The sequence below is a fragment of the Alexandromys fortis genome, unplaced genomic scaffold (genome assembly GCF_014885135.2).
Source record: "Alexandromys fortis isolate MF-2015 unplaced genomic scaffold, M_Fortis_MF-2015_v1.1 scaffold_44, whole genome shotgun sequence".
Taxonomy (NCBI): domain Eukaryota; kingdom Metazoa; phylum Chordata; class Mammalia; order Rodentia; family Cricetidae; genus Alexandromys; species Alexandromys fortis.
Genome location: NW_026067921.1, coordinates 9,533,951 through 9,561,323, shown reverse-complemented (window position 1 = coordinate 9,561,323; position 27,373 = coordinate 9,533,951). Strand labels below are relative to the sequence as shown.

At 48.2% G+C, this 27,373-nt stretch overlaps 1 protein-coding gene across 2 annotated transcripts; it reads left to right on the top strand.

Moving 5' to 3' along the window:
* The first annotated feature begins 468 nt into the window (after positions 1-468).
* Smo (smoothened, frizzled class receptor) lies at positions 469-27,373 on the top strand. Of its 2 annotated transcripts, none has more exons than XM_050141674.1 (12): positions 469-1,314; positions 19,887-20,092; positions 20,726-20,935; positions 21,114-21,286; positions 21,569-21,788; positions 21,881-22,004; positions 23,111-23,248; positions 23,821-23,929; positions 24,373-24,558; positions 24,957-25,105; positions 25,567-25,701; positions 25,878-27,373. In XM_050141674.1, exons 1-12 carry the CDS (start codon positions 972-974, stop codon positions 26,315-26,317), a joined length of 2,433 nt encoding a protein of 810 aa, XP_049997631.1. In that variant the 5' UTR covers positions 469-971; the 3' UTR covers positions 26,318-27,373. The 2 variants fall into 2 exon arrangements, with proteins under 2 accessions (XP_049997631.1, XP_049997632.1); XM_050141675.1 differs by having other exon boundaries at positions 470-1,314; positions 23,156-23,248.

Genomic DNA, 27,373 nt, shown 5'->3' with positions numbered 1-27,373 from the left:
CTCGGTTCTTCTTCACCAGGGTTCCTGGTTAAGTTTAAAGATCTAACCAAAAAGCAAGAAAGATTGGCGGGGTTTGGAAATTGGGTAGTGATGAGTTAAAACTCCTGCCTACTTTAGGCATCCCCCTGCTACCCTAAACAAAAGTCCTCTTCTGAAAATCATCACGTCGAACAACCCTCGGACCAACTAAAGGTTCAGTCAAGTGTCTCATAGCAGCTATGGGACACGACTTGCACGCATCTTACCCCCGCATGGCGCCGGGTGGGATGAAGGTTCCCAAATCCCCCAACCTCAGCCCCAGCGGGCGCTTAGGCCACCGAAGCTCGGGCTCCTCCTCCCCAATTTTACTCTCCTCCTGCTCTCCCTGGCCCAGGCCCTCCCCTAGCCTTAGCGAAGGCGGGGGTGGGAAGTAGGGGGGGCAGGGCTTGGCTCCGCGAGGCCCGTGCATTCCAGAGAGCGAGCACGGCCAGCTAGAGCAACAAAGGAGCCCGGCAGTCGGCCGGGAGAGCTCAGGGGGCTGCGGCGCGCTCGCGCGGAGGTGGCTTCTGGGCCGCGGACTGGCGTGGGGGCGGAGCCGGGGACCGACTCCCGCACCCCCCGGCCGGTGCCTGGCCTTCTCCGAGGAGCTGGGAGTTGGTTTTAATGGTGGGAGAGGGAATGGGGCTGGAGATCGGAGCCCCAGGGGGCTCCCAGGGCTGAAGACAACTCCATTCGCCAGGCGAGGGAGTCCGGAGTCCGTGCATCCTGGCCCGGGCCTGCGCTGCCCAACATGGGGCCCGGGTTCCAAAGTTTGCAAAGTTGGGAGAAGAGGGGCACGGACGCGCGCTGCGCCTGGCGAAAACTGGCCCCAGACTCACGGGGCGCACCGGTCGCCTAAGTAGCCTCCGCGGCCCCCGGGGTCGTGTGTTTAGCCAAGGGACTCCGGGGAGCGCGGGGGCGCCTCGGCTTCTGCTGAGTTGGCGGGTTTGGCCATGGCCGCTGCCCGCCCCGCGCGTGGGCCCGAGCTGGCGTCCCCGAGGCTGCTGCAGTTGCTGCTGGTGGTACTGCTGGGGGGCCCGGGTCGGGGGGCGGCCTTGAGCGGGAACGCGACCGGGCCTGGGCCTCGCAGCTCCGGCGGGAGCGGGAGGAGGAACGCGCCGGTGACCAGCCCTCCGCCGCCGTTGCTGAGCCACTGTGGCCGGGCCGCCCACTGCGAACCTCTGCGCTACAACGTGTGCCTGGGCTCGGCGCTGCCCTACGGAGCCACCACCACGCTGCTGGCTGGGGACTCGGAGTCACAGGAGGAAGCGCACGGCAAGCTCGTGCTCTGGTCGGGTAAGCGCGCGGGAACCGGGACTGCGACGCAGAGGTGATGGGACGGGACAGTGATGGAAAGAAAAGGCTCAGGCCTGAACTGTTGAGCAGGCGCGGCTTATACCCGGGAGAGCCGGAGAAACGAGTCTGGAACTTTGGGGGCAGGTCGTGTGCGGAAAGGGGAACCTCCGTGATGGAGTTGGGGTGGGAGCAAAGGACCGGGGAAGCCGGCCGCTTACAAAGAGCCTGAGCAACGATGGGGTTGGGGGAACGTGGGGCCGGTGAGGAGGGAGCTCTCAGCCACAGCAAAGGGAGAGGAGATATTTTTCTTGAAGCAAGGTCCTCAGGGATTCTGGGCAGTGTTCAGACCTTGAGGAAATCCGAGTTGGAGATGAGAAAAGGCAAGGATGACGGGGGAAGACTTTTAAGAATTTGAAGGGAAGGGGTGAGAAAATACTTGTGAAATTTGTGAAGGAAAAGATGCCCCCTTGTAATAGCTAAAAGCCAAACGAGCCGTCTAGTAATCTGAATTTAGATCAGTCTAGGAAACCTGTGATTTTTGTCTTGCTTTTTCTTGTTTCAACTTCCTTATCTGAGAAATGGAAACTCTGACCCACTCGGGTTAAGAATGAAGGAGATGGTTTTAGCAATTGTTTGTGGCTCTTTGGAAATGTGGAGCCTCAGGCCAGTGAGTGCTATGGAAGAACACGGAGTCCGGGTGTTGAGAGCCCGTGGACACCGTCCAGGGTAGCTGGAAGTCCCACAGTCCTTTACTTGGGGTAGGGTTGTGGCAGAGCCTGAAAATGCAGCTGCACCCAAAGTCCATCCTCGATTATTTCGAATGGTTTGGCTACCTACCTGTCACCGTTTTGAACTGGGAGCCTGTAGGATGCTGGGGAGGGTAGCTAGCCTAGTCACCTTCTCATGCCCCTCACCCCCTCCCAACCCTCCAACCCCAGTGTGATGTAAAAGCTGCCCATGATGGGATAGAAAAGAAAATCCGGAGCCAGGAGCAAACCAGAGAGCCTGACGACTGGCCTGCAGTGCCCCTAGCCATAGCTCCCCCCCACCCCAAGGCTGGTGGGATCCTGGGGCTGGGGGGTGGGGTAGTGTTAATAGTAGGTAGACTGTCCATTGTCCACTTGACCACTAGAGTTCTCAGATGAAGCTGCATGCTGCCTGAGGCTGTAAGGCTTGATGCTGATGCTGGAGGAGGAACTTAGAGGGTGGCTGATGCCCAGGAAACTGTATCCTACACGGAGATGACGTTCTAAAGCAGCAGTTCTCAATCTGTGGGTCTCGACCCCTCTAAGGGGCGAGCAACCCTTTCACAGGAATCACCTAAGACCATCAGTAAACACAGATATTTACATTACAGTCATGAAGTAGCAACGAAATTATTTTATGGAGGAATATTTAATACGAGGAACTGTATTTAAAAAAGGGGCACAGCATTAGGAAGGTTGAGAACTGTAGAATCTGAGGCAGATGCTATATGTAATCAAGAGTAGCTTTGAAAAAAATCCATAAATTACTATAATGTAAGGTCTGTGTGATTTCACACATACACACTTATGATAATATGTTTGCATAAATGTAGCATAGAAGATATAAGAATGGATAGACAGAGGGAATATAATTGTAGTCTTTGACGTTATATACATGCAGTGTGTGCAGAAGACCTGACAGAATGAAAAAAGGACATGAAAGAAAGGTAAGAGCCAGCAGGATGGCTCAGGTAGACGTGCTTGCTGTGCAGTCCCCATGACCCGAGTTTGATCCCAAGATCCCAAGCTAAGAGAAAACTGGGTTGTGAAAGTCATCCGACTTGTACCATGGAACATGTGTTCCTGCTGTCTTCTCTCTCTCTCTCTCTCTCTCTCTCTCTCTCTCTCTCTCCCTCCCTCCCTCCCTCCCTCCCTCCCTCCCTCCCCCTCTCTCTTTCTCCCTCCCTCTCTCCCTCTCTTCCTTCCCCCCCCCCATACACAGTAATAAACAAAAAAAAATTTTTTTTAAAAGATCTATCAGGGCATGGTGGCTCACACCTTTAATCCCACCACTTGAGAGGCAGGCAGGTCTCCGTGAGTTCGAGGCCCGCCTGGTCTTCATAGTGAGTTCCAGACAACCAGAGCTACATAGTGAGACTCTGTCTCAGAAAAACAAAAGACAAAACAGCCCTCCCAAGAGGAAGAAAGAAAGAAGGGATTCAACAAGGTATCTCTGAGCACCATCTGAAACAAGACTTGAGTTTAGGAGGCAGCCATATAAAAATGCAGATCTAGGACTGGAGGGATGGCTCAGCTGTTAAAGGCTAGGCTTACAACCAAAACTGCAGATCTCTCAGCACTAGATACTCATCAAGGTTTGTGTTGCTGAAAGGATACACCCGTGTGTGTGTGTGTGTGTGTGTGTGTGTGTGTGTGTGTGTAACATAGTTTGTTTCTCTATGTATAATATTAATTTATTTGTGGGGCCTATGATTGAATTTTCTCAAGTGACATGTGAAAGTTGCTCTCTAAAGTTGTCATCAGATCAAGGAAGAAATGAGTGCACCTTATCCCGCCCCACCTTGTGCGAGAGCAGCTGCCGAGCTGGCAGGAGTGTGCATGAGTTAGAGCCTTCTGCTGGTTGTTCAGATTCCAGGCTCACTAGCTGTCCAATCAGGGTTGGGCAGAGGTGCGAGCTCTGAGCCCAGTGCTTCTGGGTCACACTGATCTCTTTCCCGCTGTTGTCCGTTGTTTGCAGCTTAGATCTCTTCTCTGTGTGTGGACCAGAAGGGGGTGCTGGCACAGGCTGGACCCGTAGATGGATGGGGAGAAAGTGAGTCATGTATGAGAATCACAGGTATGTTTGAGCAGGAACTAGTGTTTGTCCTGTCTGGAATTAGAGGTCTGATGAGTGTTAGGCATGGTCTGACTTTGGCAGGTGATTTTGTGGGTGGTAAAGATACTCTAGCTTGTGCTCATCATAAACTTGAGGATGGTTTTCAGAGCCTCATTCAGTCTGCCGTGAGTACACCCCATCCTGGGACAGGGGCTAAGTATATCAAGATGGAGATTACAGAAGTGAGCTCTCTGATTTCAGAAGAGAAAGGACGATTAAACAGGGTTAGCACTACCGGTGAAAAGTATTGAGGGTGCTCAAGGAACACAGAGCTTTGGGAAGCCAGAGAAGGTACCCAGAGAAACTGACATCTAATCAGTGACCTGAGAAATAAGCAGGGAGGGTTGGGACAAGGGATGGAAAGAGGTGATGATACAGAGCTTTAGAGGAGGAGAGCATGGTACTTAGAAAGAAATATGATAGAGGCATAGAACTGGACCAAGGCACATTAGATGCAGAACCGTATGAGATTAACGGGACTAGAAAGCCGAAGCTTCTTACCTCTTAGTAAATTGAGATGTTATCTATTAAAAGATGACAAGGAGCCTCTGATAAAGAAGGTTTTTAAGCAAAGGAAAAATGCAATCTATTTGCATTTTTGAGGGATTTTGAAGGATTATTTTTGGGCTGGATGTGGTGATGCATGGTAGTAACTCCAGGTCTTGGGAGGCTGAGACGGGAGGATTATTGTGAATGCTAGGTCAGCTGTGTAGATGTGAGTACCAGGCCAGCTAAAGCTCAAGACCCTGTCTCCAAAAACAACTACAAACAAACAAACTGGGAACAACTGGAGCAATTGCTCAGTGGTTAAGAGCACTTGCTGATCTTGCGGAGAACACAGGTTCAATTCCTACCACCCACACATCTGGTATCTCACTACAGCCTGTAACATCAGTTCCAGGAAATCCAATGTTCTCTTCTGACCTCAGTGCATCTGCAGTGTGCATACACACACTCAGGTGCACATGCATACACTCAGGTGCACACATATGCATCTGAGGGGCAGGGGCTGTTGTAGAAACAGCTGCCTGAGAGAAGAGAAAACCCGGATCCTGGTTACTTGTTGGGGACATGGATGAAATAGTCTAGGTGGGAGATGATGGTAATCAGGATGGGGGGAATAGACAGAAGACTGGGCAGATTTAGAGTGTCGGAGGTAGATTTGCTGATGAATGGATACCAGACTTGACTGAGCAGGGGCAAGCATGAGATGCCGTGGGTGATGGTCCCATTACTTTCTCCTGGTAGCAGAAGAAGGTTGAGGAAGAAAGTGCGGCTTTGGCTTTGGCTTTGTTAGACTGCTCAGTGGTTATCCTACATGGAGATTCCTAACAGATCTGGAAAGGAGGAGTTGCCACAGAGAACAGGCCACTAAATGCTTCCTTCATCCGGATCGCCAAATCTGCAAATGGTGAAGTTTATAACTAGGTCATTCTGAATCCTGGGTGTGTATAGAACTCAGGCCTCTCCTATGTTTTTCATCTCTCCAAACCTGGGTTTCCTTACTCACTTAGTGTTTCTCCCCATTAAGGCTGGAAATGTGTCCTTCCATGCATTCCAAGCTGACCAGGCAAACATACTGTCCAGGCCATGGTCCACCTTGGGCCAAATCTGGTTTAGTAAGTGGGGCAAGAAAGTGAGAAGGAGAAGCCTGCAGGTGGTGAGGGGATAGGTCCCTGAGAGCCAGCACGTAGCCTCCCCTACCACTGTGTGCTGTGTCTGTGTCTACATGGGTGTGTGGCTCTGTCGCCTAGTCAGGGTCCGGCTAGCAGGCAAAAGACCGAGAAACCGGGAGGAATGTCTCGCTGGTCTCTCAGACCTCAAGCTGGGATGTTGTTGGTGTTGGTAGGTAATTGGCAAGAACAGCTTCGGAAGAATTTCCTTCTGGCTGTTTCCAAAAACAGACTGATCATCAGGGCAATTAAAAACTGTGTGTGAGTGTGGTGTGTGTGTGTGTGTGTGTGTGTGTGTGTGTGTGTGTACGCACATAATGACGCATGTCTGAGTCCCAGCACTTTGGAAGCTAAGGCAGAAGTATAGTTGTAAGTTTGAAGCCGGCTTAGGCTCTACATAACGAGTCTCTGTTTCAAAATAAGTAAATAAATAGTGTGTGTGAAATATGAAAATACACAAAACATGTTGGGCAGTGGTGGCTCACGCCTTTAATCCCAGTACTCAGGAGGCAGAGACAGGCAGATCTCTGTGAGTTCGAGGCCAGCCCGGTCTACAAGAGCTAGTTCCAGGACAGGCTCTAAAACTACAGAGAAACCCTGTCTTGAAAAACCAAAAATAAATAAATAATAAAATATAGAAAACATACCTATAGGCCAAAGTTTTCATCTTTGCTTCACATTTTTATTCTTTTACCTGCAAAATATTCAAGCCTACAGAAAGTACATAAAACACAAGGATACCAGATAAAAAATAATTATAAAGTAATGTCTAAGGGCTGAACCCAGGGCCTGGCAGCTGCTCCGAAAGCACCCTACAACTGAGCTATATCCTTTATGCTCTGGATTCTCCTCCTTTGATACTGGAGATCAAACCCCGGACCTCATATGTGCAGGAAATGCTCTGCTGCAGAGCTGTGCCCCCAGTTCCCAAGCCTTGTTAGCTAACGATTTATTTATTTGGTAGGTAGTCTTATTCTGTAGCTCTGGCTGGTCTCAAACTCGTGGTAATCCTTCTGCCTCAGCTTCTCAATGCTGCCATGTCCAGATGTCTTGCTTCTTTATTACATAAGATTTATCCATGTTATTGTAGCTTTTTTTCATTACTGAATAGTTTCATCATATGAACATACTGCAGTTTGTCCATTTTATTCTTTTTTTTTCTTTTATGTCCATTTTATTCTTTTGCTTTGTTTTGGTTTTTGGTTTTTGAAACAGGGTTTCTCTATGTGGTCCTGTCTGTCTTGGAATGCACTCTGTAGTCTAGACTGTCCTCAAACTCACAGAGATCCCCCTGCCTTTGCTTCCCAAGAGCTGGGATTAAAGACCTGGCTAATCTGATTTTAATTTTTGAGTTTTTTAGTCATGCTGGTGTTTGAACCCAGGACCCCATACATACAAAGCAGTAACTTTACCTCAAACCTACTTTGTTAGTCCTTATTATTTTAATTTGTGTTTCCTTGATTGCTTGCAAAGGTCACATTTCTGCAGATGTTTGTTGACCATTTGAATTTCTGCTGTGAAGTATCTGTGGAAATTCCTCACCTCCCTGCCATTTTTATTAGGTTGGTGGGAATTCTTCACATAAGCTAGATATGAACCCTTTGTTGGTTGCGAGGGTTAAAAATGTCTTCATAGCTTGCTTGCTTTCTTTCACATTCTTCTCTTTGTGTGAATATTTGAATGTTAATGTAGGCATTTATCAAACATTGTTTTGTGTCTTATTTAGGGAAAAAAAAATCCTTTCTCTTCCCAAATCATGAATTTACTCTTGTGAGAAAACTTCATAGATTTCCCAGTCACTTTTAGGCATATAATTCACCTGCAGGTATTTTGTTTGTTTGTTTATTTGTTAGAGCTCTAATTTCAAGTCAGACGGTGGTGGTGGCGCACACCTTTAATCCCAGCACTTGGGAGGCAGAGGCAGGCGGATCTCTGTGAGTTTAAGACCAGCCTGGTCTACAAGAGCTAGTTCCAGGACAGGCACCAAAGCTACAAAGAAACCCTGTCTCAAAATACCAAAAAAAGAAAGAAAGAAAGAAAGAAAGAAAGAAAGAAAGAAAGAAAGAAAGAAAGAAAGAAAGAAAGAAAGAAAGAAAGAAGGAAAGAAAGAAGGAAAGAAAGAAGGAAAGAAAGAGAAAAGGAGAGAGAGAGAAAGAAAGAAAGAAAGAAAGAAAGAAAGAAAGAAATGGTCACCAGGGAAATGCCACTCAAAACCAGCGAAATGTCACTTCATCCCTGTGAGAATGGCTGATATAAAAAATAGACATTATATGAACTTCAAATCTCATTTCGTTTTATAGACAATATAGATATAAACAATACAAAAAAATTTAAAAAGCCAACAAGGTGCTAGTGAGAATGTGAGAAAGAAAAAGGAAGCCCGTGTATAGGTAAATTACCATAAAGGTAAAAAACTGAAAGTATGCCCTTGTAGAAATCACTGCGGAGGTTCCTCTAAAAGATTAATATAGAACTATTTAATAACTATTCTGTGACCAGATAGATATCCCTCTACTAGGTACGTGCCTAGGGAGAGTGGAATCAGTGGGCGCAAGGGACAGCTTCATGTCCCTGCTCACTGCAGCTTTATTCACACAGCTAAGAAAAGAAACCCAAAGCATCCATCATCTGATGAATGGAAAAGGAAACGTGCCCGCATGGTGGCGCACGCTTTTAATCCCAGCACTCGAGATGCAGAGGCAGGCGGATCTCTGTGAGTTCAGGACCAGCCAGGGCTGCATAGTGACACCCCATCTCAAAAACAAAACAAGCCACGATGTAGATACAGAATGAAATGTTCTTCAGTCCTGTGGAGATCCTGACATGTGAAAACACAGAGGGGATTAGAGCTCACAGAAAGACGAGTACTGTGTGATCTCATTCCTGGGTGGAATATAAAAATGGGTTGGTTGACTAGGCGTTGAGAGTAGAATGGTGGTTGCCGGAGTTTGGAGTCTGTAGAGGTCCAGGAAGGATAGGGACAGATGGAATTATGGTTGTTAAGTTAGTTAGGAAACAAACTCTGCTATGTAAATGGAGACTTTTCTGTTCCTCCCGGTCCTACATCCACTTTTAAAATTATCACACAGAGGCTTGATATTAATTACAAACTATTTAGCCTATTAGCTCAGGCTTATTACTAACTAGCTCTTACAACTTAACCCATTTCTATTCATCTATATTTTGCCCCATGGGTTCACTGGCATCTGTCCTGACTCCACCCATCTTCTTGTATCTCTCCTTGGATTTCCTGCCTGGCTCTATCCTGCCTTGCTATAAGCCAAAATAGCTTCTTTATTAACCAATGGCAATAGGACATATTCACAGCATACAGAGGGGTTATCCCACAGTACTACTGACTCTAGAGAACAGTTATCTGCTGTGTATTAAAAAGAGATAAATAAATAAATCCAGAAAAATATTTTGAAAGTTTTCACCATAAAGAAATGGCAAAGGGGGGCTGGAGAGATGGCTCAGTGGTTAAGAGCATTGCCTGCTCTTCCAAAGATTCTGAGTTTAATTCCCAGCAACCACATGGTGGCTCACAACCATCTGTAATGAGGTCAGGTGCCCTCTTCTGGCCTGCAGGTATATACACAGACAGAATATTTATACATAATAAATAAATAAATAAATGAATGGCAAAGGTTTCAGGAGACAAATATGCTTAACCAGATTTAAACATTATCCAGTATTTGCATGTCTTGAAGGTTATGTGGTATCTGGTTAATATGCACAGCATTTGTGGGTTTTGTATACCAGTTAAGATTTTATAAAATTGTTGGAACCCGGAGCAATGGCTCAGTAGTTAAGAACACTTGCTGCTCTGGCAGGGCCCCAAAGTTTGGTTCCCAGCACCCACAGGATTGTTCACATCCATAATTCCAGTTCCAGGGGATCTGACTCTTCTGATATGCAAGGAAATCAGGAATGGATGTGGTACAAATGTGTGCATGCAGGCAAACCACTCATGCACATTAAATAGAGTAAATAAATCTTTCTTTAATTTTTAATTTTTATTTTTCAAGACAGGATTTCCCTGTGTATCTTTGGAGCCTGTCCTGGCACTAGCTCTGTAGACCAGGCTGGCCTCAAACTTACAGAGATCCACCTGCCTCTGCCTCCTGGGTGCTGGGATTCAAGGCGTGCACCACCACCACCTGGTGAATAAATAAGTCTTTTAATAATTGTTTTTTGTTTGTTTAAATTATGGAATGGGGCCTTGTAGAGTGACTAAGTGGGTGAAGGTGCTTGCTGCGAAGCCTGGGGAGCCGAGTTCAATTCCTGGGATTCGCATGGTAGGAAAACTGCTTCTTACAAGCTATCCTTTGACCTCCACATACATACTGTGACATGGTGTTCCCACACCTCTACACACAGGCAACCGGACCCACACCAATAATAAAATAAATTTACGAAACCAGTAAAGCATGTAGGAGCATAAAGAGGACACAGTACGCTGAAGTACAGGACTGGAGGAGGAACTCAGGGGACGAGTGCTCCACAGGTGAGGCCCCACGTTCAATTGCAGCACCAGAAAGTAAAAAGAAACGTAATAATTACGTGTAAAGACACAAGTTTGTGAGCGAATGCATGTGTACTTTATTACTACAGTAAATGAGACCTGGTGCAGGTGTAGCGGCCTCTTTACCGTCCAAGTGGTGATGGATATTGGTGGTATTTTAGGGCCCTGCAACAGCTGGTTCTGCTGGGAGGCTGCTAACACTACAAGGATCTTTGGTGAGCCATCTACTGAGAACCTCTACTTTATAGTAGTCTATCTCAGCATCGAATGGAGAGTCTGGGCTTTTTTTTTTTTTTTTTTTTTTTTGGTTTTTCGAGACAGGGTTTCTCTGTGGCTTTGGTTCCTGTCCTGGCACTAGCTCTTGTAGACCAGGCTGATCTCGAACTCACAGAGATCCGCCTGCCTCTGCTTCCCGAGTGCTGGGATTAAAGGTGTGCGCCACCACCGCCCTGTGAGTCTGGGCTATTGAGTGGCGTGTGTGTGTGTGTGTGTGTGTGTGTGTGTGTGTGTGTGTGTGTGTGCCTGTGTGTGTGTGTGTATGTCTGTGTGTGTGTGTATGTCTGTGTGTGGTGTGTTTGAGGCAAGGTTTCATGTAACCTAGGTTGGTCTGGAATTCACTATGTAACCCAAGCTTGCTTTGATCTCTTAGCAATCCTCCTATCTCAGCCTTTTGAGTCTGGATTACTGGTATGAGCCGCCACATTTAATTGCCGCATAGACACTCACACATATCTTTCAAAAATCCGCTTTTTATTAATTTTTAAATATTTAGTGTGTGTGTGTGTGTGTGCACTCTGTACCTAATGATCTGAATTTTGATCCTAGACCCCACGTGGTAGGAAAAGACAACTGACCCACCAAAATTGTCTTCTCATCTCTACAAGTGCACTGTGGAATGAACATAATAAGTAATAAAAGTCTGGATCAAACTGTAGAAAATGTTATTTTAGAATTCTGTCAGTAGTTGGGCATATTAACACAGTCAGCCCTATAATCTGAACACTTGGGAGGCTGAGGCAGATGGATTTCCATGAGTTCAAAGCCACTCTGGTGTACAAAGTGAGTTCCAAGTGAACTAGGAGACCCTGTCTCAATAAGAAGAAATGTCAAAACTCCATTAATATAAAAATATGCATATGCTTTTGTTATTATTATTAATTATTATAGCACTGTGTTCTTATCTTTCTTTTTGTTTCATATTTTATTAAAATAAAAGGAAACCAGGAGTGTAGTGAACGCTCCGTAATTCCAGTTTTTCTGGAGAATAAAATGAGAGGATCCTGAGTTCAGTGCCAGCCTGGGGAGACATAGTGAAACTCCTAAATAAATAAATGAATGAATAAAATAATAAATAAATAATAAGGCTGGTGTGGTGGCTTTGGAGTAAAGGTGCTTGCTGCCAAGTCTGAATTCCATCCCCAGGACCCACAAGGAGGACTGACCCTTGTAAGTTTTCCTCTGACCACACTTGAGTGCACTCTCTCCACACTTGAGCCCCCCCCCCACGTAAATAAATGTAATAAAAGTTTTAAAAATTCATAGATAAAACTTTTCTCTTTCTGGATTTATTTTCTTCTCTGGGAAGTTTTTCCGCATCCTAGTAGTTTAGGTACCTATTTTATTCATTTACCTGTTTATTTATTTGATTTTCGAGGCAGGGTTTCTCTGTGTAACAGTCCTGGCTGTCCCGGCACTGTCTTTGTCTACCAGACGGGCCTCGAACTCACAGAGATCCGCCTGCCGCTGCCTCCCAAGTGCTGGGATTAAAGACATGCACCATCACTGCCCAGCTCTTTATTTTATTTTTAAGCTTTGTTGCTAAAAACAAAAACGAAAAAACGTAAGTCAGATCCGCTGTCGTACAACTGTAAGCCCAGCATTTGGGAGATTGGGGCATTAAGAGCAAGTGTTCTGTCTCAAAATGCCAAAAATAAAACTAAAAACAGCCGGATGGTGGTGGCAAAAGCCTTTAATTCCAGCGCTCTGGAGGTAGAGGCAGGTGGATCTCTGAGTTCAAGGCCAGCCTGGTCTACAAGTGCTAGTTCCAGGACAGGCTCTGAAGCTACAGAGAAACCCTGTCTCAACCCCCACCCATAAAAAACAACAAACAAACAAACAAAAAACCCTAACAACCCCAAAAAACTTAAAAAAAAAATCAAAAGCAAACAGGATCTCACTGTTTAGCCTAGCTTGTTGGGCTGGAACTTCTTATGTAGACCAGACTGGTCTTGAACTCACAGGATTGGCCTGCCTCTGCCTTCCAAGTGCTGAGATTAAAGGTGTGCACCACCTTGTATAGCTTTCAAGGAACCGGTGGTACATACATGTGGCATAGAATTGAAAGGAACAAATTAAATCTCAGAGGCAGTAAGTAATGTTGACATTTTGTGTCCTTTTAGAGAGATACTTGATGTATTTCTGGATGTCCTTCATCTTTCTGCGGGTGCCTCCAACAGGCTCAAATCCATTTAATAATGGATATTGGACTATATTGGATATTATTCCATTTTAGTATATTTCAGTATACATTGTAGAGTTCTGAATTCTGTATTCAGTTATATATTTTTAAAAATGTCTGCTATGAATATGTCTTAGTTACTGTTCTGCTGCGAGGAAACACCATGACCAAGACAACTTAATAAAAGAAAGCATTTCATTGGGGGCTTGCTTACAGTTTCCAGGGGTGAGTCTATGTGATCATCATGGTGGGAAGCATGGCAGCAGGCAGGCATGGTGCTGGAGCAGTAGCTGAGAATTTACATGTTGAAACAATAGGCACAGGCAAAAAGATAAAGCTAACTGGGTATGGCATGGTCTTGAAACCTCACAGCCCACGCCCCCCCCCCCCAGTGACAGACTGCATCCAACATGGACACGCCCCCAATCCTTCCCAGACAGTTCCACTGACTCAGGACCAAGCATTCACATATATGAGCCTATGGGGCCTTTTTCATACAAACCACCACAGAGTAATTTGCCTGCGTGTATGTCTGCACTGTGTGTACGCCTGAGATGGTTGTGAGCTGCCATGTGGGTACTGAGACTCAAATCCTGTTCTTCTGGAAAAGTAACCTGTGTTCTTAAGTGCTGAGCCTGTGTTGTATTATGTTGTTTGTGGTGTGTGTGTATGTGTATGTGTGTGTTATGCTGGGACTGGAACCCAGAACCTTGTACATGAGAGGCATTTGCTCTAGCTCTGAGCTACATCCCAGCCCTGATTGACTTGTGTGTTTTATGGCTGGTCTCCTGTGAAGGATATAAACTGAAGCTGTTTTTCCGGTCAGTACTGTCATGAATATCATGTCATACATATCATATATATCATCAACTTGTGAAGTAAACGTGCTATAAAATTCTGATAATGGTAAGTGGTCTCCCCAAGAATTAGCAATATTTGTTACCTCTGACAATACATAAAAGTGCCTATTTACCCCCACATGCTTGATGGGTCAAGATTGCAAATGTTTTCATCTTTATTAGTCTAAAAGATATAAAAAGTTATAAATCACTATGGTTTCATTTTGCATTTGTCTTGTGAAGACTAAGATTGAAGGTTTATGTTTTTAAAGGCCGTACATTCATTCTTTGTGTGATTTAGTCTACCTTTGCCCATCATTCTACAGGATTAAACTCTTCTTACTGATTTGGAACAGCTTCGTGTATTTAAGATTAGCCTTTTATCATTGATATATGCTAGAAATATATTTGCTCAGTATGCTACTTTTGTTATGATTAAAAAAGATGTGTGTGTGTGTGTGTGTGACATGTGTGTGGGTGTCACTGGAGGCAAGAAGAGAAAGTTGAATCTCCTGGAGTTGGAACTATAGGTGCTTGTTAGTCTCCTGATGTGGCTGCTGGGACCCTAACTGGGGTTCTGTGGAAGAGCTCCAAGTGCTCTTATCTGCTGGGCCATCTCTCTGTCCCCGTGATTCTGTATTTTTTACCCTGTTGAATTTTTTCTGATTTTTTTAAAATTTGTTTATTTCATAGCTTCGAGTTTTTTTTTTATTTGGTTTTTGGAGGGTTTTTGTTTTATTGTTGTGTTTGTGGTTTTGTTTGCATGGTGTCATTCTCCAGGGTTTAAAAACAACAACAACAACAAAACAAAACCAATTCACAAAGCCAGACGCGATGACTTTAAAATCTCAGCCTTGGGAGGTTTCCACACGTGGACTGTCATAAGTTTGAGGCCAGGCTGATCTACCTAGTGAGTTGTAGGCCAGCCAAGATTATATAAAGAAAGCCTGTCTTAAAAACAAACGAAACAAGATAGGGCTAGTGTCTTAGTTTGTCCTGTTGCTCTGATACCACAGCCAAGGCAACCTACAGAAGAAAAGAATTCATTTGGGACGGGCTCACCATGTCAGGTAGAGTCCCTGACCATCACAGCTGGGGAGCATGACACTAGGCAGGCAGACGTGGCACTGAGGCTGTAGCTGTGAGTTTACTCTCTGGTCTACTAGCGTGAGGCACTGACCAGGAGTGCAAAGCCTCTTCCCCGTGACACACCTTCTCCAACAAGGTCACGCCTCCAGCCCTCCCCAAGCAGTTCTGCCAACTAGAGAATAATGTATGAGCCTGTGGGGCCATTCTCATTCAGACCCCACTGCTAGAGAAATAACCAAGCGGGAAAGTGCTAGCTGTGAGGACCCCACTTCAGATTCCCGGCAGCTGTGTAAAAATCTAGACCTGGAGGCCACTGCTGTGATCCCAGCACTGGGGAAATATGACGGCAGATCCCTTAGGATTCTTAGGCTTAGGAGCCAGCCAGCCAGCCTACCAAATCAACGAACTCTGGGCCTCAAAAATAAAGAGCAGGGTTGGTGAGATGGCTCAGTGAGTAAGAGCTTGCTGCCCAGTCTGAGGACGTGAGTTCAGTGCTCAGGACCACATGGTGGAAGGGAGGACAGAGTTCCAAAAGTCGTCCTCAACCAAACCAAGTCCCAGTCTTGTGTGTGCCCAGGCACAGCCCCTCCCCCAGCAGCACAGTAAAAATGCAAAAATGTTTTAGAGACAAAAGTAAGGTTGAGAGTGATGGAGGAAGGTCCCTGATGTTGACCTCCAGTTTCCAGACTCAAACACACAGGCATGCACACACATACGCACACCACACATACACACACCACATATAAACACACACACACCACATATACTTATACACCACACATACACACATACCATACACACACAAAACAAATAATACCCCTGTATTTTTCATCTTTTCCTCTACTACTTTAATTTTTAAAATATTGTAGCTACTTTTGACCCACCTGGAATTTTCTCTAAAAATTTTTATTATTACTAATTCTTAGTGTGTGTGTGCGCACGCACGTGTATGAGTGCAAGTACCCAGGGTGGCCAGAGAAACATTCCCCCGGAGTTGGAGTGCTAGAGTTTGTGACTGCCTAATGTGGGAACTAAACTTAGGTCCCCTTCAAGAGCAATGTGTGCTCTTAACCACTAACCCATCTCTGGCCCCTGGAATTTTCTTTTATATAAAAATTGGAGGGCTGGAGAGATGGCTCAGAGGTTAAGAGCACTGACTGCTCTTCCAGAGGTCCTGAGTTCAATTCCCAGCAACCACGTGGTGGCTCACAGCCATCTAGAATGAGATCTGGTGCCCTCTTCTGGCATGCAAGCATACATGGAAGGAATGTTGTATACATAATAAACAAACAAATAAATAAATCTAAAAAAAAACTTAAAAAAAAATTAGAGTGTGTGTGTTGGGGAGAGACTTTTCCCCTATTGGCACAAGCCTTTAATCCCAGCACTTGGGAGGCAAAGAAAGGTGGATTTCAGGGCAGCCTGGTGATCTACTAGTGAGTTTCAGGCCAGCCGGAGCTACATAGTAAGATTTTGTCTTAAAAAAAAAAAATTCCTACCCGGGCGGTGGTGGCCCACGCCTTTAATCCCAGCACTCGGGAGGCAGAGGCAGGCGGATCTCTGTGAGTTCGAGACCAGCCTGGTCTACAAGAGCTAGTTCCAGGACAGGCTCCAAAACCACAGAGAAACCCTGTCTCGAAAAACAAAAACAAACAAACAAAAAATTCCTTGGATAGTTTTTTTCTTAAAGATTTATTTATTATGTATACAACACTCTGCCTCCATGTATGACCACATGCCAGAGGAGGGCGCTAGATCTCATTACAGATTGTTGTGAGCCACCATGTGGTTGCTGGGAATTGAATTCGGGACCTCTAGAAGAGAAGCCAGTGCTCTTAACCACTGAGCCATCTCTCCAGCCCTGGATAGTTTGTTTTTAAAGTGTGAAATAATAAAATATTTAAAATTAGAAAAAAGACTGCCTGATACTCCCCCCCTTTTGTATTTTAAATATATTACTTAATAAACATTCCATAAAATCCTCCTCCCCACCCCCTTTAAGACAAGGTCTCATATATCCCAGGCTAGCCTTGGACTTTGTATGTATTATTGTCTAGGATGAAATTGAACTCCTCCTAGTGCTGGGATTACAGGCATGCACCACTAGGCCCAGTTTATCTGGTGCTGAGGATCAAACGCAGGACTTTGTGCTAGACAGGCATCTTTCACCAACTGAGGTGCACCCCAGCCCCATGCTTCTCTTTTGCAGTATTGTGAGTTTAGATGAAAGCATAGTTGTGTGATAATAAAAACTGTTTTATGCTGGTCGATGGGGGCGCACGCCTTTAATCCCAGCATTTGGGATGCAGAGGCAGGTGGATCTCTGTGAGTTCAAGGCCAGCCTGATTACAGAGCTAGTTCCAGGACAGCCAGCCAGGACTGTTACATAGAGAAACCCTGTCTGGAAAAACAAAAACAAAACAGTTGTTTTATAGAAAGCATAAAGTTGTGTGACTAGTCACCATATTCATGATGGAAAATGATCTCATCTGATTTTATTTTATTTTTTTCAAGACAACATTTCTTTGTGTAACTCTGGCTGTCCTAGAACTCACTCTGTAGACCAGGCTGGCTTCAAACTCAGAAGTCTGCTTGCCTCCCAAGTGCTGGGATTAAAGACATGTGCCACAACTACCCGGCCTATTTTCTTTTTTAAACAATGTTTTATTATTTATTTGTGCATGTGTGTGTGTGTGTGTGAGTGCATGTGTTTGAACGTGTGCAGATGTATGTGTGTCCCGTGCCATGGTGGACATGTGGCAATCATATGGCAGCTTAAGAGAGTTGGTTCTCTCCTTCACTGTGTGGCTGCAGAATTCAAAGTCAGGTTGCCAGACCTGGTAGCAAGCTCCTTACCTACTGAGCCATCTCACCGACTCCCAATCCGCATGGAAGCAGACAGCCCGGTTTACAGTGGTTCAGCTGAAACAACTTTTTGTCTGAAGGATGGTGCAGAAGTGACGTGCATTAAATAGACATTATGCTGCTACTTTTGAATTTGGATCTTTTCCCAGGCTAGCACTATGTGGTCTGACTTTTCTTTCCAGATGCTGGGCAGCAGCCATTAGCCACAGTCCCAACTCAACCCTTTGATCACGTGGGGGAGATATTCAACATGCTACACACAGCATACTGTGTTGTTAAACCTGACTGCTCAGTTGTTCAAGGATTCTAAATGCCTTTTCTTCTTAGTATGTCTTTATCTCATGATGTGATTGAGGGGACACATCCTCCTCACAAGCCAAGGCATGCTGCACAGCCCCCTTACAGTGGCCTCCCGACAGCTCTGTTTGCCACTGAAAGCTGCGGGCTCAGAGTTTCCCCACTGGGTCTTCCCTCGAGGTGATAAAGGTTCCCAGGTGGTGGTGGCTGGCATCAGAGGAGGATATTACATCATAACTGGCAGGACCTTTCTTGGCACCTTGGAGTATTCTTGGAGCTGTAAAGCCTGAGGGTAGGCCTCGGACTGGTACTAGAAACAGCTAGTCTTTCTGTTAGTCCCTGATAGGTACTGTGCAAAATACATATGTTATACCATTTCTCACTCCGCCCAGTGTCCCACCATGTAAATCTGTCATCTCCATTTTACAGATACGGAGACTGAGGCCAGAGGTAAAGTACTTTGTTCCAGACCACACAGCCAGGGTGTGGTGGGGCCAAGATATGGACCCAGGCAGGCCAATCACAATGTCCATACCCCTTACTCCTGTGCTCCATTGCTCTGCCCCTCCCCAAGAGAATGGTTGCCTGCCCCACCATCCCTAGGCGGACAGTGGGACAGCTATCCACAGTGGCTCTCATGCCCTCAGAAGATTCTCCGAGTACAACTTTTTGCCTGGAATGTTGGTGTTCCCAAAGTAGGGATGTTTTTAGAGGGGTTCAGGAGGGCAGAAAACAGCAAGCTGAGACCTGGGATGAGCATGTCAACACCTAGGCTGGGTTGGGGGTTGGGGAGACATCTGTGTGTCTGTGCTGACAGCGTCTGTCTTTCCTCCCTGTGCACTGGACAGAGCCTCTTCTGTTTCTCTCCATCTGACCTGTTTCCTCCTCTGGCTCTGGAGTTCCTGGCTCCCCTGAGTACCTCCTCTTAAACCCCCATCTCTTCTCTCTCTGCCTCGGCTTGGTAAGAGGATAAGGGGCTCTGGGAGCTGGGCACGGGGAAACATCTCTTGGTTTTGGTGAATGGATCACAGCCCTTCTGTATTGGGACAGAGAGGCCTAGGGAAGGGTTTAGTCACTCCCCCACCTGGGGCTCAGTCAGAGGCCTACCACCCCTCAACAGGGTATTCCAAAGTGGCAGCTGTTTTAAGAACTGGTAAGTGAATCGTAGTGTCGGCAATAGTGAATGAGCCCCAAGTTTGACTTGCACAAAGTGAGTACACTCATGTAACCAACATCTAATCAAGAACGGGACCATGTGGGGCTGGAGAGACGGCTCAGCAGTTACGAGCACTTGCTCCTGCAGAGGACCCTGGTCAACTCCAGCACCAACATGGCAGCTCGCACCCATCTGTAGCTCCATTTCCAGAGGATCCAGTGCCCTTTCTGACCTCTGTAGACACCAGGATACACATGGTGTGAACATGCAGGCAAAAGACCCTCACATAAGATAAAATAAAATATATACATCTTACAAAATTATTTTTTTTTTAAAGAGTTAGACTACGTGTGCAGCGATTCTGGCCCTTCTCTTCTGGCTGTCTTTTAGTTGACATCTCTGGAGTTGGGAGTGCGTATCTTTGTTGTCACCGTGACCTCAGGGTTTTGCTGGCATTTAGAGAGCAGAGTCTAGTTGTGCCAGGTGTCCTGCAACGCATGGGGCAGGCTGGGAACACCAAGAGTGCTCTCTCTAGGTGTCCTGCAATGCATGGGACAGGCCGGGAACACCAAGAGTGCTCTCTCTAGGTGTCCTGCAACGCATGGGGCAGGCCTGGAGCACCAAGAGTGCTCTCTCTAGGTGTCCTGCAACGCATGGGGCAGGCCTGGAGCACCAAGAGTGCTCTCTCCAGGTGTCCTGTTGAGAAATGCTCTGGCAAAGGTTTAGAAACAGGGGCTTCAGCTGTATCAGTGGGTCAGTGTGGAGGAGGTCTTCGCCGCAGTGTACCCACACTGTCACCATTTCCCAGGCCTCCGGAATGCCCCCCGCTGTTGGGCAGTGATCCAGCCTCTGCTATGTGCTGTCTACATGCCCAAGTGTGAGAATGACCGAGTGGAGCTGCCCAGCCGCACCCTCTGCCAGGCCACCCGAGGCCCCTGTGCCATCGTGGAGCGGGAGCGAGGGTGGCCTGACTTCCTGCGTTGCACCCCGGACCATTTCCCTGAAGGCTGCCCAGTAAGTGCTCTATGGGGGCAAGATAGGGTGGTCTAGCCTGATCTAACCTGGAATAGAGCGACATTGACCTGAATACAGGGTATCCTAGGAGACCCTGGGTCTGTAGTCACAAAACACATGAACCACACACACAAGCTGTAACCTACTGTCTGGGTCTCTGTGAAGGCTTCTCTGTTGACCCGAGGTAACTAAGTTCAGCATATGGTTCTTGAGTGTTCACCATTACGGAACACTGTCTTCAGGGACTTTTGTTATAAATAGGAGTCAGGGCATACATACATAAAGCACTGGAAACAGGAAGATAGAAGGCTGTGAGCTAGTGTGGGTTGGAAAAGGGACATCTGAAGTGAGAACAGAATGATAACGATGATACTGATTATCATTTTCTACATACAAATACCACTGTAGGAACTTCAACCTAATCCTTAGGCCCTATCATGAGGTAGGAGCTACTCTCTCCGATGTGGAAAATGAGATACAGAGTAGTCAAATAATTTGTCCAAGGCTGTAGACCCATTGAGCAGCAGGTAGATGTCCAGTTAGCATACCTGCTCTTGCCGGGTTTCCCAAACGAGAGCCTCAACCCTGACTTCCGTCTCCCCTCGGCGTTTCCTTTCTCCTCTCCTGTGCCAGAACGAGGTACAGAACATCAAGTTCAACAGCTCAGGCCAGTGTGAAGCCCCGTTGGTGCGGACAGACAACCCCAAGAGCTGGTACGAGGATGTGGAGGGCTGTGGGATCCAGTGCCAGAACCCGCTCTACACCGAGGCCGAACACCAGGACATGCACAGCTACATTGCGTCCTTCGGGGCGGTCACAGGCCTCTGCACACTCTTCACACTGGTGAGCCGTGTTCAAGGGCAAGGGCCTGGGACTTTGGACAGCCCGAGGCGCAGGGACTCTAGAACGGAGTTGCTCGGTAGGGTACCCATGGAAGATTCTGGGGAGGTCTTGGGTTCAGATCAGGGCATCTGCAGCGGAACAAACCCTCACGTCACTGCACGGCTGCCTCTCCCTTTAGGCCACCTTTGTGGCTGACTGGCGGAACTCCAATCGCTACCCTGCGGTTATTCTCTTCTATGTCAATGCATGTTTCTTCGTGGGCAGCATTGGCTGGCTGGCCCAGTTCATGGATGGTGCCCGTCGGGAGATTGTTTGCCGAGCAGATGGCACCATGAGATTTGGGGAACCCACGTAAGTATTTTGGGGACCCAGAGGGGAGGATGGGAGGAGAAAGACTGTAATGACCATTCTGGGTAGGATTTAGCACTGGCTTCTTGTGTTCAGTGTTGAGACCATGGCTTTAGTCTCAGCACCGAAACTGTCACTGTCTCTTCAAAGAGATGTGCTCTAGAGCCTCTTCACATCTGGCCTGTGTCCTAAACTCCCGGGAGCCCGCCCTCCGCGTTTCAGTAGACTAGGACCTGGGCAGGGTGGAGCAACCTGGCAGAAGAGTGACCTCCCACATCTTCACAGCTCCAGCGAGACCCTGTCCTGTGTCATCATCTTCGTCATCGTGTACTATGCCTTGATGGCTGGAGTGGTCTGGTTCGTGGTCCTCACCTATGCCTGGCACACTTCCTTCAAAGCCCTGGGTACCACCTACCAGCCTCTCTCAGGCAAGACCTCCTACTTCCACCTGCTCACATGGTCACTCCCCTTTGTCCTCACTGTGGCAATCCTCGCTGTGGCCCAGGTATCGTGAGTGGTGGCAGTGGGGGCGGCTGAAAGGGGCGAGCTTGGAGGAAGGGCAGGAACTAACTTTCCTTCCGAACCGTCCTGCTCCAGGTAGATGGAGATTCCGTGAGTGGCATCTGTTTCGTGGGCTACAAGAACTACCGCTACCGTGCTGGCTTCGTGCTGGCCCCCATTGGCTTGGTGCTCATCGTGGGAGGCTACTTCCTCATCCGAGGTGAGTGAGTCAGCCAGAGCCAGCCAGGTAACGTGGAAGTAGGACCGGGAGCTTCCAGCTCTTCTGCCTTCCATTGACAGGAGCCCTAAGTCCTTGGTTCAGTATGGAAGAGGACGCCATAGGCAGGACAGTACCTCTTCTTCCAAAGCCACAGCCAAGTTCTTGGTTCTTTTGAGGGGAGCTTGGGCTGGGTTCCAAACCTTTTTGTCCCTTGTCAGGGTGTACTTGTGTGATGAACACCCTGGGACTCCTAGCTGATCCACGTGGACCATCTTGGGACCATTGCTTATGTGTGCTCACAGTAACCTGAAATACACTGTCGTGTTTGGAGCTCGGTTTCCAAGTCTTTTCATCCCCTCACATACACAAACAGTTTTCACAACATGTACAGATTTACTGGTCCCTAACGTCCCCATCTCAATCTGTTACCCCATGATTTGCCTTGCTTTCTAGCTCATTTCTCTTGGTTTTCTTTGTCAGTTTGGGTTTCTTCCCACTGAACTGCCAGCCTTCTGTTCAGCCTTCTTCCCTGCCTTTCTGGGGGAGTGTCCAAGCCTCTGCTGTATGCTGCGTGTCTGCGCCATCTCATATGGTAGCCAGTAGCCATGGATGTTGAAATGAGGCCAAACTGGGGTGCTTTTTGAATGTAAAAAACAGTGCATTCGAGACTTAACATGAAAAAAAGGGGAAAAAATACAAATTATATAACTAATACTTTGTCATGTGGAACGTAGAAGCGGTTCTATTTTAGATATATTTGGTTTATAAAATATAGTAAAATTATAGTTTCTTTTTTCACGTGGCTTCTAGAAAACTTGAGGTTTTATGTCTGTCACACAATGTATTTCTGTTGTTGATGGTTTCCATCAGAACAGCTTTCCTCTGGTTTCCTCTCTCTGTCCTTGGCTGTTTTCTAGGCTCTGCCACAGTTACCCCAGCCCATAGCCTACTGCCAACAGCTGTTCTCTCATTCTCTGGTTCCCCAAGGTTTCAGTCAGGCTGGGCATAACTAGTCGTAGGACTCCACTGCCATGGGCCCTCCCTCCCCAACCCTCCCAGGAGAGCGGCTTCTCTCCGGCTAATGCCTGAGCTGTCTTTCTGCTCAGGGGTCATTTCTCCGCAGCTAATGCCTGAGCTGTCTTTCTGCTCAGGGGTCATGACTCTGTTCTCCATCAAGAGCAAGCACCCTGGGCTTCTGAGTGAGAAGGCTGCCAGCAAGATCAACGAGACCATGCTGCGCCTGGGTGAGTAGTGCCCGGGGGACTTTGGTCAGCTCAGTGCTCCTGGGGCCTCCAGGATGCAGAAAACCAGGGAGAGTTAAGAAAGTATCCTGCTGCTACAGTGTCTTGTTGTAATATGAGCGGCGGGGCTGCGTCCCCAGCGCCCCGGTCGCCTGGCTAGCTTATGCCCCGAAATAACAACACACAAACTGTATTCATTTAAACACTGCTTGGCCCATTTCTATCTAGCCTCTTCTAGGCTAATTCTCACATATTAATTTAGCCCATTTCTAATCATCTGTGTAGCACCTCTAGGTGCACTTACCGGGAAGATTCTAGCCTATGTCCATCCTGGGTCAGAGCTACCCGGGAGAGCGGAGCCTGGCGTCTCTGCCCCAGAGAGCAGAGCTGTCGGGTCTGAGCTCACTTCCTCTTCCTCCCAGCGTTCTGTTCTGTTTCCTCCTCCCACCTATGTTCTAACCTATGAGGGCCAAGCAGTTCCTTTATTACTTAACCAATGAACTCAACAGATTGATAGATGACACTCCCACAGTGGTGTCTGCTCTGGTAACGGACCCTGCCCCTGAATCCCACAGGCATTTTTGGCTTCCTGGCTTTTGGCTTTGTCCTCATCACCTTCAGCTGCCACTTCTATGACTTCTTCAACCAGGCTGAGTGGGAGCGTAGCTTCCGGGACTACGTGCTGTGAGTGAGGGGCCCTGAGCGCGGTTGTGGGGTGGCAGAATTGGAGCTCCAGCTACAAGGCAGCATCCCATTCGCTGGTGGTCATTCTTGGACTTTTCACCTTCCAGCCTGGGAAGGCGTAACCCAAGTGATGCTGGGCTCCTGTCCCAGAGGTTTGATCTGAGGCTCAGACACCAGTAGTTCATAAAACCTCCCTAGACGATCCCGAAAAAAGTCACAGACAGGGCAGGGTGCAAGAGGTTTAGTTCAGTGGTAGAGTCTAGCATGCTTACAGCCTGGGTTCCGTCCCAGCACTGACACACACAGACATATAGACAATACCTCTGGCCAGGGAACACCGGGAGAATCTCCCTGGGGCTCAGCTCTTTCCTAAATGGACTTCTGTTTGGGTGCCTTCTTATTGGATTCAGATAGCCTCAGCTGTTGACCCTCAATCACCACAGGTGCCAGGCCAATGTGACCATTGGGTTGCCTACCAAGAAGCCCATTCCGGACTGTGAGATCAAGAATCGACCCAGCCTCCTGGTGGAGAAGATCAATCTGTTTGCCATGTTTGGCACTGGCATTGCCATGAGCACCTGGGTCTGGACCAAGGCCACACTGCTCATCTGGAGGCGCACCTGGTGCAGGTGGGGTCAGCCGCCCTCTGGCCTTGTCCTTCCTGTCTCACCCTCAGCCCCATGGCCTCACTTGAGGCCTTGTCTAATCCAAAACACAGCTGGGGCAGCTGTTTGCCAAAGCACCCCCAGAGCTGTGTGGCCAAATTCTTAGCAGCTCACCAGTGCCCTCTAGTGACCACTCCTGTCCTCACACAGCTTGGGCCTGAGCTGAGTGTGAGAGCCAGTGTTCTGCAAGGAGGGCCCACCGGGAGCCCTGCATTCTAGGCGTGCTTGGTTACAGTGAAGACCTCAGGCTGTCAGGGTCCTCACGACTGCAGGTCCTTAGACCAAGAATCCCAGGCCTTTCTGTAGATTTGAAAGAAAGCAGCTGCTCCTCCATGTTCCAGCCCCGCCCTTTCTGTTCTCAGGCTGACTGGGCAGAGCGACGATGAGCCCAAGAGGATCAAGAAGAGCAAGATGATAGCCAAGGCTTTCTCTAAGCGGCGTGAGCTGCTGCAGAACCCGGGCCAGGAGCTCTCCTTCAGCATGCACACTGTCTCCCATGACGGGCCCGTGGGTGAGCCTCAGTCTCCTTTCTCGCTGAGACACTTAACCGCGCCACAGTACCAGACCTGTCCCACCCAGGACACGTGGGCTGCCTGGCAAACTGAGGAATAAGGCACTCCACTCACTTCCAGTCTGCTCCCATCTCCCCAACATGGGTCCTCCCCCATTTCTTTCTTCTCCCGGCCTGTTCACTGCTACTGCGGTTCTCTGAGGAGTCGAATCCCCTCCCCCTTCTTGTCTGCCATCTCCAGTGGCTTTTCTGGGCCAGTGTAAGTCAGGGTGCTGGTTCTGGACTTGCGGGCTCAGGTTACGCCTTTTGGGGACCAGAGGCTGCTCCCCTCCGGTTTTGAATGGGCAGCGACTACTGGTTACAGGGTGGACTTTGCCGGCGGCAGGGGGAGGGACTGGCTGAGAAGATGGACGTGTTACAGAAAGGAGGACTCACTGTCCACTTTCCTTTCATTTCCAAAGCGGGTTTGGCTTTTGACCTCAATGAACCTTCAGCTGATGTCTCCTCTGCCTGGGCCCAGCATGTCACCAAAATGGTGGCTCGGAGAGGAGCCATACTGCCCCAGGATGTGTCTGTTACCCCTGTGGCAACTCCAGGTATGAGGGCTCTAGCTTCTGCAGGAAGGAGCAGGGGGCACAGAGGATCTGAAGGGGTGTCAAGGTTTGGGGAGCCTAGAGTGATCGGTCCCAGAGCTCAGGAATAGGGGTTCTGGTGGGGGAAGGGTGGCAAGGACAGAGTTAAAGTCCCACACTGTGTTTTTCCCTCCCGACAGTGCCACCAGAGGAACAAGCCAACCTGTGGCTGGTGGAGGCCGAGATCTCCCCAGAGCTAGAGAAGCGCCTGGGCCGGAAGAAGAAGCGGAGGAAGAGGAAGAAGGAGGTGTGCCCACTGGGGCCAGCTCCTGAGCTTCACCACCCTGCCCCTGCCCCTGCCCCTGCCCCCAGTGCAGTTCCTCGGCTGCCTCAGCTGCCCCGGCAGAAGTGCCTGGTGGCTGCAAATGCCTGGGGAACAGGGGAGCCCTGCCGACAGGGAGCCTGGACTCTTGTCTCCAACCCCTTCTGTCCAGAGCCTAGTCCCCATCAAGACCCATTTCTCCCTGGTGCCTCAGCCCCTAGGGTCTGGGCTCAGGGCCGCCTCCAGGGGCTGGGATCCATTCATTCCCGCACTAACCTAATGGAGGCTGAGCTCCTGGATGCAGACTCAGACTTCTGAGCCTGCAGGGCAGGTCCTGGGATGGGAAAGATGCATGCACCCTTTTCTGTGGCTCTTCTTCCTGAGAGCACACCTCTGGGGTCTCATCTGACAGAGTCACTCTGGGGTCTCATCTGACAGAGTCAGTGGGCCTCGTGCCGGCTAGAAGAGTTCTGTGTGTCTGCCTCAAAGCACCGGACTGTGGGAACACGCTGAATATAGCCATTGCTAGGTCTCCTGTCAGGAGTAGGACCCCCCTTGTCTCTGCCCCGACTAGAGTCTGGCTGGCAGTGTCAGTCTCCAGCAGAGCTATGCGGAGGCAGGAATGGCAGAGGCAGGAGTGACATGACCCAGAGTGGGCTATGGTGGTCAGTGAGGCAACCAAACCCATGTCTGGCAGATGAGGGCTGGCTGCCCTTTTCTGTGCCAGTGAGTGCCCTTTTCTGGCACTCTTAGACCAAAAGTGTTTGATGTGTCATTTGTCTTTTGTCTAAGTGGGGACAGGACTCTCTTCCTCCTCTTCCGGGTAGTTGTGATGACCACTCCCGTAAGGGCTATAGCTGATCTCAACAGGTGGCCCTACCCCAGACACATCCTCTGTTTTCCTGAACTCTCTTCCACATTCCATCTCCTTCCCACCAGACTAACCTCTTCCAGCTTAACATCCTAAAACTGCAGCGCGTGTGCACGCGTACACACACACAGACACACACACACACACAGACACACACACACTTTACTACTGAGCTCAGTCTCTTGCTGAGAGACTGGTTCCACTCCAGGCCTCTGAGAGACATGTTCTTTCTTCCGCATGTCCATCCAGTGGGGATGGACCCTCTGACTTAAGGGGCTATGTTGGGAAGTTTCTATAGCTTGAGCTAGGCACAAAAGCTTCTTCTGACTTCTGTCTCTGCTGGGAAGGGGGACACCCCACTTTTTTACAATGTCTAGTTGTGTTCATAGTGCCCCACCTTCAAGAACCAGACAGCAGGATGTCTTAGAAGCTGCCTGGGTTCCAGGTCAGGGGATCGGTATGAGAAAAAGAAATATAAACAGTAAATAAACATTTTTGTATAA